General features: G+C 45.5%; 1 protein-coding gene across 1 annotated transcript; it reads right to left on the minus strand.

Moving 5' to 3' along the window:
• Positions 1 to 36: 36 nt before the first annotated feature.
• On the minus strand, positions 37 to 10,913 carry LOC105699783. Its single transcript, XM_012425074.1, has 6 exons — positions 10,603 to 10,913; positions 10,242 to 10,494; positions 6,869 to 7,355; positions 6,445 to 6,710; positions 5,784 to 6,324; positions 37 to 3,121 (listed from the first exon to the last, which is right to left on the minus strand). Exons 2-6 carry the CDS (start codon positions 10,362 to 10,364, stop codon positions 2,706 to 2,708), a joined length of 1,833 nt encoding a protein of 610 aa, XP_012280497.1. The 5' UTR covers positions 10,365 to 10,494; positions 10,603 to 10,913; the 3' UTR covers positions 37 to 2,705.
• Between the last annotated feature and the right edge of the window lie 2,186 nt (positions 10,914 to 13,099).

The raw sequence follows: 13,099 nt of genomic DNA on the forward strand, positions 1-13,099 counted from the left end.
ATAAGATAATACAAGAAGCTCGAAATAATAGTCACGTTAAATCCTTAGTAACCTTTATTATGCAATTATATACTTTACACGCACATCGATCCATCAACTTAAGACGTATCTCCAACCACTCCTTATTATGTGCAAAAATAGAACTTTGCTCCGTGTTCGATAAACCAACACTAATAGGAATGTGTGGCACGATATTAACTTATACGCTCCCCCGATAACAGCAATTGAAACGGGCATGCTGTTCGAATATCTTTCGGCTGCTCTTGAAATATCGTTACTTCCATACGAGTCGCGTTACAGGTCGCTTTCACACGATCTAAGGATATCGCGTTAAGCCGCGTTATCGGTTCAGCTCGGAACTCATATTCTCAAGAAGTATCATCAACGATCCATAAGAAATATTCGCTCGACATATATTGATATATGTATCTTCATATGCCTATGTGTATATCCTATTTTTATTTACAATTGTGTGTACTCGATATTCCTAGGCGAGTAGAAACGTCAGCCGAATTAGTCACGACCACGAAAAGGGGGACGAAATATCCTGAAGACGTTAACACGATATGACAGAAATTCGACGTACTTTCTCGTCGCGTTAACAGTCTTCGCATGTACAATTCAAGCACCCAAAGCTTTCGTGAATATATCACTATCACCGTGCATCTACAGTGGCAAAGTAAGCTTATCTTAACACCCGAGGGGCACGCCGAGAATCATATGAAATTAAGCATCGTTAAAACCGGTGCAAAACTTGGAGCACCACAGGAGTCCACGAGGAGTGTTCGACTGTATTCGCGTACATCGGCATTCCATGACCGGTGAAAAAAAAAATAAATCACGTTAATTGAACGTGGATCAATCGCTCGACGGAAATTCCACAGTTGTAAAAAAAAAAATAATAATAATCCGTGGTTATTTCGAGTAAGCAGGACTATTCGCACATCCAGCTACTCCGCAGGAAAGCCACGATAAAAATCCATTCGCCGACGAATAATCATGAATTAATTGAGAGAGAGTAATTAGCATCGCCCGAGTCCATCAAACGGTCCCATCGTAGGGACGTACGAATCTTTCCTTTTTTTTTTTTCACACTTTCACAGGACCCGGACGCACGTTGTCGCTCGATCATTCGATAAAATATAACGTGACATATTTTGGTATATCGTACATATATGTATATTAATTACATATTACATCTCGCTTAAAATGCTCGCACATCCGCGCATAAATACTCTCTGTATCTACAAGAAAATAAACGATCTTGATAAATTCATCTTTAACTAAGATCCTTCTTCGATAATGGCCGAGCAAACGTTAGATTCACCCGGCAGTATTTCAAGCCGTTCCGACCTCGACAATTGCTGGTAGGACTACAAGACTTAATTCGAAAATCAATCTATATCGCGACTAAATAAATGTTCTCTTATAAGTACTAACATTAGTTCCGCGGCGATCCATTCGTATGATAAAGTATTCACAAAATTCTCTCTCCCACGACAACAGCAATGATCCGTTTGTATATCCGTTAAAAATCCTCGATATCAATAGATAACACTGTACTATATATACTATAAACTAGCGCATAAAAACATTTAAAAAAAGCCATTTGAAACGCACAACCCATATGTACAGAAGGTGGTTAGAGTAACATGATTTCTTTGATTTGCATTTTACGATGTCATAGCTTGCCTTGACCTGAGGCAACGTGAACGTATCATGAAAGGAAGAATAATGAGACTTGGTGAATAGACATGCTTTAAGAGCTCATACTCATTAATAGGGAACCTCAAGAGACGACGTAACCAATCGTCTTGCTTTTATCACCCGAAATGCCGTTCAGATAATAAATGATTAAGCGGTTACTCGATGAATCCATGCAACACGTGCTACAAATCTTGAATATTTTTACAGACCCAATCCAGTACCGATACTCCTTGAAAATACCCGGTAGAAAATGACTTCCATTGTATCTTGTAATGCTCGATGCCTGCAATTTCCTTCTTAAATGACGGATTTAACATGGATGATCTCTCAAGAGAGCCGCGAATCGATCTCCTCGCCATTGTCGTTTCAGTTATTACGCAGCTCTCGGCTGAGAAAGTCGGAAAACAATAATCACATCACGGGACGTTAAATAACGCCTTTGTCAAGACTCTTCCATCGACAACTCCCGAAGAAGAATCATTATTTTAGTTTCACCGCTATCAAGAAAAAAAAATGAGAAAAACAGGAACGAGATTTATTCCCAGCCCTCTACAATTTCAGCCACGCCAACGTGAAACTTTTATATTCGACATAGATCTTATGAAACCAGTCTTAGATAGTATATAAATCCATCCTGTGAGAGCGATTCGACCCACGTAAAGGACCGTCCTGGCCGACAGGGCGAAATAAATACTGCTTACATATCAAGTATTCCTAGCCGTAAAACTAGTCAGCAGTCGCGATAAACCCTACGAAGACCATGATTCGCCATGTCCAATTGGACAATCTGAGACGTCGATCGAATCTCCTTCCCAGTGTCTAAAATGGTCCTACGGTCCCGACCGCCGATGGTGCCTACCCTCTTGTGCCACCTACCATCGGCGACCCTCTATTCGTACAATCCGCAGTACATTCGGTATCTGGGATAGTTGAAAAGCGCACGAGTAACTCGTGTCGAGGAATCGAGAGCTCACCCATTTCCGTTCTACCGTCGCGCTCTACTGTTCCCTGGGTACTTTGAGAAGGATGGTCTTGGTGCCTTCCATGTCCGAGATGTTGATCTTCAGCTCGTTGGTCAAGGCCTCGAGCTTGTCGACGACCCTTGGTTCCGGTTGCCCACCAGGCTTCGGGGGCGGCCAGACGTCGTCCAAAGGTGGCTCCACGTGTTTCCGAGGAGACTTCGCCTCGGCGAAGTCTGGTTTTGACCCAAGGGTCCCCCCGACGTGTTCCAGGAGCGACCTGTACTTCGGGGCCGCGTCTGCGTCCAATCGCGGCCGCTTGTACAGCGGAAGCTGTACCACGGGGCTGTAATCGTGGTCCAGGAGGCCCTCCACCTCTTGCAGCAGTTCCTCTCCGTATTGGTGCAGCTCCTCGTCCATTAGCTGCTTCGTGAACAGCAGACTCCGCGAGCGCCCTGAAAGAATTCGGGGACTAATGTAAAGGAAAAGATCCGAGTAACTTTAGGAACGGCGCCGTTCAACGGCCGTGATAAGGCTGGCTCGAGTAGGGTCGGAGAATCCGATAACGTCCGAGGACCAGACCTTTATCGGCGACGAGGGTATCGATGGGCGAGGCCAGTTATCGGGATTCCCAGTCGAGAAATTCGACCACTCCGAAGAGTAGAAATACATTCCCATAAATTAACGTACGCCACTTTTCCTTCGATTAGTCAATCTCGGGCCAGTGAAATTCGTGTTGTAAAAAAAAAAAAATTCAGTTTAACCGGCGATTAAAATCCGGTAACCATAAAAAATCCTGCTATTAACTCCACGCATTAAATCGTCCTTGATTAGGTATTTTAACTTGAATATTGGTCCGAGCGGGTTCTAAAAGGGTCGACATCGCCTAGCCCATCGCGTTGGTTCATCACATTTCCTTTCGTTCCAGGGTGTAACGGTAAAGGGAGGGTTCCTCGAAGCTTAGATTTGGAAGCCGATTTAATGAGCCGCTCCGGGGCCCCGAGTAATTCGTGAGTTCATTGGCACGGGTTTGTACGCGCTGTCTTTTCGAGCGGCATTCCTTCCTGAGGGCCTACCGTCGTCATCGCCGAGGGAATGATAATACGAGGTGCCTACGTGACTTACTAGCGAGACCCGTTTCTGTATTCGAGGGTACCGATACGGTGCCCGAGTACCTTTCGTTTACAGTCCACGACCACCGAGTCCCGGCGTTACCGACACACGGTCCCTGGCCACGTTAGAAGGCGTAGAACTCGTTCGACAACCTCTCTCTCCCCCTCGAAGAATCCAGCAGGATGTGGTCGAACTGTCGAAGGAGACCTGGCCGATCTTTCCCACCGAACGATTGTTACAGGGCATTCCGAGAGAGGAACGGGCGACCCTCAGATAATTTTAATACGACGATAATCACTGGCGGCAGTGCACTAAGGGGAAAAAAAAAATCCCTAAAAAAAGAAGAAAAGCTGGCTGACTCGAATAATTATGCATTGCGACAAGAAAATCCTGCGATCAAATACGTCCAAGGAAATGCCGAAATAAATAAAATTCGATTTAGTCAACTACATCTATTTTTCTTCCCAACAAAATCATTGTTTCTTGCAACTATATGTTATTCGGGCAACGATATATATATATATATGTGTGTGAACAATGTATCATTTTTTCAGTCTACTAGTCCCTTTTCTCGGTACAGTGACAATTGCGTACCCATAGTTACTTGCGATTTGTATCCGAGATTTTATACGTTACTTGATATTTTTCACAAGTACACTTAGGCCGAGATATGTCCTCCCTTCTGGAAATTCTGTACGGGATTTTCTTTTAAGCTATAATTAAAACTAGCTGCGTTTGTTAATTAGGGGATGCGTCCTGTAAAGATAAGAGTCTATTCAAATGGGTGATTCGTCACTTCTGGAATTATCTTACTATGAAAGAGGAGCTATTCGTCATATCGAGGCAGCGAGATTGGTTATAGGTTTGGCTGGCGGTACATTTGAACGGCCGATAATTGGCAGCCGTGTAAACCAGCCCAGCGATAGGGCGATACACATCGCGATTAATTTGGAAAAAGCGGGCCAAAAAACCGGCACACCGTTATTTCCCGTTTAATGGGCACTCGGTGTTTCCGGTCGATGACACCGCGGGAAAGTGGCCGGCCTTTTTTTTCTTCTCTTTTTTTTTTTTTATTACCCTTTTTTGCCCCGGCCGAATGTCGGCGGACTGAAACCGTTCTGCCGATGGAAGGTACCGACTGCACTGGATGCGATTGTTTCCGAGGCATTTAGAAAGTAGACGAACCGAAAACGCGACTCCGCCAATCCGAGCGTAACACATCTTTCGCTGCATTCCGCCCCGCCTAAATAAGGAGTATAATTTAAAATTCCCATAGAGTCGTATCAACGCGTCATCGATTCGAACGCCTTCCTTGACCTATTTCAAGGATACTCAGTTTTGCACATCCAAGAATCCCCCATAATCGGACGAGGAGAGATTAAGCAGCAGCGACTAATCGTCGACTGAACATCGTTACCGTTCCGAGGTAACGAGGTTCACTTGAGCGGTGGAATTTGTACGCGTCAGCGTGCGAAATTCTCGACTTAAGAATTTACCAAGCGTTTCGACGATGAGGCGTTTATTTCGACCTCGGGTACACGTAGAGACTCTTCGGTAAGGATCGAGGAAGAAATTTGCCTGGCCCGAAAGGAGGCCCAGGAGCCCGCGGAGCCAGAAAGCCGGTATGAAACGAGGGAAAGAAAAAAAAAAAAACGAAACGGAGCCAAAATGTAAAGTCGGGCCCCTTTCACAAGCCCAGGGAGGGGTTCAACGGCCCGCGGCGACCCGTAATATCGGATCGGCCACGCGTGCTAGTGCGGTTACAGTTATGAGAAATCGATCACACGTGTGCGGTTCGGCTACAATCGGCCCGGAGGGGCGACAGTGGATGGCCGATTGTAACGGGAGGAAAAGTCGGCCAGATCGGCGAAGGAGAAACCGCCCGTAAAGAGGCTGCGAGATATCTCGAAGGTACTTTCGAGGTACCTCGGCGGTATCGAGCGTTCGACTTCTCCATGTAGCCGGAAAGTCGCAGATTCCTGGGGCCTGGAAGGATCGACTCACCGGCCAGTGGCGGCATCTTCTCGGGTTGCTCCTGTTCCTGGGAGAGCTCGTTGCTGGCCGAGTTTGAAGGTGGCCGCAGATTGGGCACGGCGACCAGCGCCAGGGAGAGCAGCAACACCATCAGACAGGTCGCGGGTTGCGCGCTCTTGTTACCCTTCTGTATGAGAGCCTGCAGCCTCTTGAGCTGGCTGGCGAGGCTCTGGTTCTGGGACTGCAGAGCCTTGATTCGCTTCAGCAGGGTCATGTTCTCCTCCGTGCACTGTTTAACCCGGTCCTCGAGCCCGTCAACGTACTCCTTTTTCCTCTTGCGCGAGTCCTGGGCGGAGATCTTGTTGCGGATCTTGCGCCTGATCCTCTTGAGCTCTCGTTCCTCGTGTTTGGTGAGGGGGTAGTGGGTGGGTAAGGTGATGCCCTCCTTCTGCAGAAGCCGCTTCTCCTCGGCGTTCAGCTTCAGCTTCGGATAAGCCGAGTCGGTCTCCGAGACCTCGTCGCTGGAGTTGCCGCCCCTCTCGCTGCCCGATTCCTCCTGCTTGATACTGATCTGCGAATGCGAAATTTATTTCAAGATCATTACGAGTATAAACCCAGCTCAACTTAGCCTGAAAAAATTCGTGCGCGCATTTTCTCTCCTGACAGACCGATTAATGGAAAACTAACTAACCGAAACGGGCTTGCTGATGACTTTCCCTTGATTGATCTTGAACCCTTTGAGGCTCCTCGCCTGGGTGGCATTGATGATCTTTATCGTGCGGACTTCCTTCATATCTTTCAGACTGACGGGAAGTAGGATCGACCTCGGATTTCCGGAGCCCACTGGCGTCACTCTGATCAATTGTCGGATGTTGCGCTTGCCGTTGCACGCGAGGTTCACCAGGTTCAAGGAAGCCTCCTGAGGCGTTATCCGGGTTTGTTGTTTGGGAATGGGATCTAGGTGAGAAACATCGGTGTAACGGAAGAAAAGGTTAAAAAAAATAGTTTCGCGATTCGACTCGAGTTAAGGACCGAGATATTCGCCTGGGCTCGAAGCCGTGCAAGTGACGACCAATCATCGGATCCAAAAATAGTGGCTCGAGAAGGAAACCTACCAGGCTGAACAACGGGTTGCTCCAGAGTAGTGGTCTCCATGGTCTCCATCGTCTCCATCGTCTCCATCGTCTCCATGGTCTCCATGGTCTCCTCGATAACATTGGGGTCTACCACGGTGACCACCGCGTGTTCCAAGTCGACCTCTTCTGTAAGATCCGTGGCCGGCGATCCAAGGTTCGAACTCATGACCGACCTGACCGGACTATCCACGCTGGCCAGGGACTGGTGAGGACTGCTCAAGGAATCAAAGTCCACGAAATCCTGAGGACTACTCAGCTCCGAATTGCTTAGCTCCATCTGGTCCTCCTCGATGGGCAACAATGGGCTCAATTGTTGCTCGCAGGAGAGGCTGAGGGCGCTGGAGAGTCCGCTGTCCGAGGACGAGGAAGGCGTCGCCTCCAGGTCCTGCTCGATCAGGTTGAACTGGTTGTCCAGCTTGAAGATCGAGTCGAGGAAGTCGTCCGGATTCGTCGGCCACTCCTCCGTCTGGGAAGAGAAATTCCATGGTACTTTTTAGCTTTTCCTTTTGCCAGGTACAAGATCGCGCGACTCCGCGATTCGCTTGGACCGCTTCTTTGTCAATGGATGCTAATAGTTCGGAGGGTCGGGAAAAACTTCTTAATCGGTTCCCGGCAGGTGGACTCGAATGAGTTCCCCAGTCCCTGGAGAAGAATAATACCGATAATTCATATTACGGCCAATTAAGGAAGGACCAGAAGTTCCAGTCCTCGAGGCTTCTGGACTGAACCTTCTACCGACCTGCAACTATGGCTCCGAAAATTATAACTCGAAGTCGTGAGACAAAACGGACAAAAAGTCAATCCCAATGGCTTTATTTATTCTCTATTTTCCACACTACCGGTATCATCGTCCATGTCAGAAGTCTCGTAAGAATAATTTGTTGACGTGATTTCCTAAGTGCCTTAGCCGGTGTCGTACCGATACGACTGTGCCGGGAGCGATAGGGAAACGATAATGCTCTTGCCCATCACTTGTCTACACACGTGGTGACCCTCGCGTGCAGATATCTGCACGTCTGATTACGACGTGTATGAACACAGGTGCGAGCTAAATTCTAATAACCTGGCCAGAAACACGAAATTTCATGGAAATATCCATTTTGTCTCTCGGCCGGAGTGCTCTTTTATCTGCTCCTCTACGCGGTTAAGCGAGAGTGCCTGATATCGTTACGTAAGAGGATATCGGCGTACCCCCGTTTCGAGGGAAGACAACGAGGTCTAGTTACCTGACGGAACACCCGTGATAAAAACATTCGAAATGTCCTAAGAAAAAAAAATATATATCCTTACAACGGTGCAACAGTTCAGATACACGATTCGATGCAAAACAGCCATTGATTGCACGTGTTCAGATATCAACGACAAATTGCTACGTTCTCGACGACGCGCTATAAAAATGCAAATAAAAGGACAATGAGTTAACTTCTTTTGGTGCTCTTGCTTCTATCTGTGGTCTTTGATCTTCGGATTCGTATCGGGGAGTCGGAAAAACGGGGATACTCAGATGTTAATGCGAAACTATACAACGAGCTGGTCCGCCGAAGGTCGCGGCTCGTATCGCAAAACCAACGGGCTTTTTATTATTTCCCTCGGACAGAAACTACAGTTATTAGCTGCCTTCATGTTCCGGCACTTACACGACTTTACTACGTGACCGCGATTTCGGAGGAAAAAAAAAAGAAGAAAAAACACGTGATTCGAAATACAGCCCAACACTTAGCCATTCGTTTTCAGGAATAAGTAAAAAGAATAAGATAAAAAGGACGACGCGATTTATTTTCAGCCTGATAGTATTTTTTATCCGGCAATCCTGCTGGTTGAAAAAGCATGTGGGATTTTAATCAGCGTGTTAAAATTGATCTCACTGGAATGAAGACACGGGATGTCCGAACTACTCTGTTCGAAGTCCCGTAAAGTAACGGGTTCCTTCTTACAAGCGCTCTAGGCCAGGCAAGAAAGATTCCGGAACGCATCGCGTATAGTATAAGTTTAACGGTGGTCAAACACGCGACATGATTTCAATTAATTTTTTAATAATAAATCGTAACCAGCCAAGAGTTCATTTAATTGAATTAGGTCACAAAGAGAAGAAAATTTCCGGCGAGTTTTCGGGATATCCTAAATCCGCGCACCAGGAAAATGTCCGATGGGAAGGCAACGCGGTATTTCCATGAATCACTTGTTTTGCCGCGATAATAAGTATCTTAAACGTGTAATGGAGGCCCTGTTTACATTAAACATAACTGACACGCGCAGTGCCCGATTCAGAATTTACGTGGAATAACTGGGACAGAAATCTGATTGCCAAGATGGATGGCAACAAAAATCGCAGAAAGCTCCTTCGGTGCAGCCTTGAACTTTCTAAATATTCGTCTCTTCTGAGGTTAACATATCTTGAGACCACCAAATTGATATGAATTTTGTTATCGTCAGGGTGGTGTCCAAGTATTGCAAAACTGGGTCGTGAAAAATTTGGTATGCTGACGTAGGCTGGAGTTCTGATAGCACTGTATTAAAATAAAAACTTAGCAAGACTGGGATAGTTCAAATCCGGTTGAGATAAAAAAAAAAGGGAGATGAATGTACGCATGTTATCTTCAAAATATCTACATTAGCTGACATTAATGATTATGTTTGGTTACACGTTAACACGTGATCAAGCTTCAACCTTTGTTATGCAAAGTCCTCAATTTAAAAAATTCTACTATGCTTGAAATTTATTAAATAAGGTGTAGCGCCTTGCTTAATATTTGATGCTTGCGATGCAATTATGAAACGATTCGCATTATACGATCTGGTCATAACTGAGGATTACATCAGAAAACAAAGGTGGATTCTTCATCGTTAAAAGAATCATATTTGTTTGTAAAATGTGCCCATGTGTACAATAACTCACCTAATTTGGATTCACATAAGGATGAATGATGTATAAATATTAAAAATATGTGAAAGTGCATCCTGCAGGGTATAACATTAAACCCATAAAATAAACCCACTTAAATACAGGAGAAACAAAAACATATCAGAGTGAAAGGCATCAAAGAGAAAGTTTCTGTGAGAATCCTTAGAGCTGTGAGCGGACTTTGAACGAGATCAGTATATAGACTTTAATTGCCTTAGTCAGAATAATGTTCAGTAATTTTGTAGTAAATAATAGAAATTATCCAGAAATTAATAATAAACACGACGTGCCCCCCTCTTCGCGGTACACTGCTCAGGGCACCAACAAATTCCTATCTTAAATTACAAAGTAAACATCATAGGCATTAAACAACTCCCATCATAACGTATCAATGTAAACCTAAACGTAACATCCACAGCATTTCGGTGCAAGATCTCGAAAGGAACTCACAGCGATCGCATCGTCTCTGCAGCTGTGGGCCATGAAGGCTTCGTCTTTGACCTCATCCTTGAGGAGAGCATCCTCTCGGTCAAAGAGGAGTTCCATGAGGCTCATATCCGGCGTCGTCGACATGCCGAGAACCGCGACACTCGTGGTCGCTGCACTCGGACGACACCCTGCCTCACTGCTTCACACTGCACAGATACAGCTTCAGAAAACCACCCGCGCAGTCTCCGAAAAGTCAACGTTCAAATACGGCCACCTAGATCCGAAACGTACCTATTAGTATAATTAACGATAATAGTACATAACACCTCGCGTCACACCATAAATAAATCGGACCGCCAGTGAATGACTTAAAGGGACTCACGAGGAAGCTCAAGGAACTGCTCGCGACTGACTGCTCAGTGACGGCCGGGCTCGCTTCCGTGGCAGCTTAGCCCCTCCCCTGCGCGCTTGGCTCGGATCCTAACCTCCTAACGGCACCTCCGCGGCTGGACTTGCTCACCGCTCCGCCATTTCTACTGGTTTCAGCTCTCTCGCCGACGGGTTATTCATTTCTCTCGGAGACTCTGCTCACCGGCAGGAACGGAGAGAGAAAGTCGTTTGGAAATAACACGGATCCGCGGGCCGAATAATTCTCTGAACCGCACTCGACGGCGGACCCGGGATCGAGACGAACTCCTGCCAACGTGGCAGGTATGACGTCACGTCGGAAAGGAGACTAGAAGGCTTTTCATTGGTCGACGGCACCGGAGAGAAGCTAACCGTTCGGCCGAGAGGAATGTCCTGTTTAAGAGTCCACTGTAACACCGACAGATGGCGGCGCTCGAGTTTGGAAAGCGCGCGCACATGGCGTCGTTTGAAATTTTAAATAGCGCGTTTATAATTTCAGTTTTTAGCTTAATCGGAGTTTGGAAGACGGCGTCATGCGGTAACGATCTCGCACGTTTTGTTTACAAAATTCCACACAAATAAGAATTATCGAAAAATTCACTTAGTCGTATTCCGTTACTTTTACTCGTCGAGAACATTTATAGCTGTTGGGTGTTCGATCGTGGAATAATTATAAAGTATGAAAAATTGAAGAGCATTTAAGTATTGCCCCTAGAACTCTCCGGTGAATGAACGTGCAATCAACGTGAATGTACCGAGTCATTACTAGGTAGGTGGTTAAGGCGGAAGTCGAAGACAACGACTAGTTTATAACGAATATCATTTCTCTTGCCTTTGACATATAACGTTCATTCTACCTGGCTGAAATGCAAAATAGCTCGGGCCAGTGATTCGGAAAATGGACGCCTCAACGACGTATTAAGGAGGTTTTTCTTAATGGACGCTCGACTTCCGCTGGAACCTATTATTTCTGCTTAAGACTCTTTCGTCCCATTATCATAAATGACCTAGACGGTAGGACCTCTTATTACCTGGCTTTCCAAGAAAGGCGACCCAAGTAACGAAATACTTCCGACCAATATTCCAAGTATAAAGCGATTGTTACTTCGCGCCATTTATATCTCGATTTAACGCACCTTGCGATAGGCCGTATCAAACCACAATGTCAGCAATAAAAGTGATAGTGATAATTCACTGCCTGGGTTAAGTATTGGACACCTACAAATCCGTACTATATTTATTTATCTTTTTCTCAGAAGTGCAGACCACATAAGCGCGTCCTTTCCATTTGTGATAAAACGCGAGGTGCGATCCCGGGAAGAAGCGTTAATGAAATTGAGCCAGTAACTTTCTACCAACGCCATATTAAAAGGGCCGTTTCATAAAAGGCTACGATCTATTTTTACTGGCCGAGTTCTGCAGTTTCGCAAAGTTAAGCCTGATTTTAAACGAGCGCAGGAGATATCTCCGTACTCGTCCATCGAAGTGATTATCTCGTCGTCGACTAAGTCGGAATCCGATGTAAACCTAATTCCTGTACTTTGATAACACCGTAAGTGAGGTTAAATAAAAGTAATGATAATTTTTTACCTTCACCAGTTTTTCACTCTATCCTAAATTTATCCGTCTTTTCCCCTTTTCTGCTCTCTCCATATTTCCTCCCTTATCCGTCTCCGTTTCCTTCGGCCGGTGACGATAGCGACGTGGAATAATTAACTTTCGGCGGATGTAGCGCATCTTCTCTCTGTACTGTGCAGCTAGCTTACAGCGTAGGTGTTTGTTTCCGTCCACACAGGACATGGAACAGTAAATCGTACGAATACGAAAGCTCTGACGCGTGATAATAACGCCGTCTGCATGTCGCCCGCTGAGAAACTTCCCACATGGACTAGATTTTCCTACGTTGCTCCTACATCCCACTGCAAGTCGGAGTGCATACATCTATTTGCGGACATGCATGTATTAGAGCTGCCAGGAGGAAGGCTGCATTCTTAAGTCGAAGGAAGTTCTTTATCTTCCTAAGCAGAAATTCAGGGAAAAGTCGCAAACGAAAAATTTTTTTTACCGGTTTCGTAGATTGTAAAGAAATGTATTATAATTTTATGTGATTAGGTGAGTACATTGTGCCATGAATTACGTAATTTCGGGGTCCGTCAAAAATCATGCGGGGGAAGTAAAATTAATTTAAGTGCCTAACGGGGGTTGATGTGCTTTTCGTGGGCAGCTTCGAGGTTCTCTTATAATCTGCATAAGTGCTTATCTCTTCCAAGGGTCGTCGTTACTCCCAAGGATTTATAAAGTTAGGGGTTTTTCTATGGAAAATAAAGAGAGTGAAAAACGCGTCCTTATGATTATGTATCGCAGGGCAAGAATGTTCACTCTAAATGAAAGTGGATAGGTAAGACTATTGGGAACATTTTTTTTTTTTTAATAAACACTGGATACTTACATTGTAGTACGTATAACCATAC

This window comes from Orussus abietinus, unplaced genomic scaffold, assembly GCF_000612105.2.
Source record: "Orussus abietinus isolate OABI.00-Male unplaced genomic scaffold, Oabi_2.0 scaffold19, whole genome shotgun sequence".
Classification (NCBI taxonomy): Eukaryota; Metazoa; Arthropoda; class Insecta; order Hymenoptera; family Orussidae; genus Orussus; species Orussus abietinus.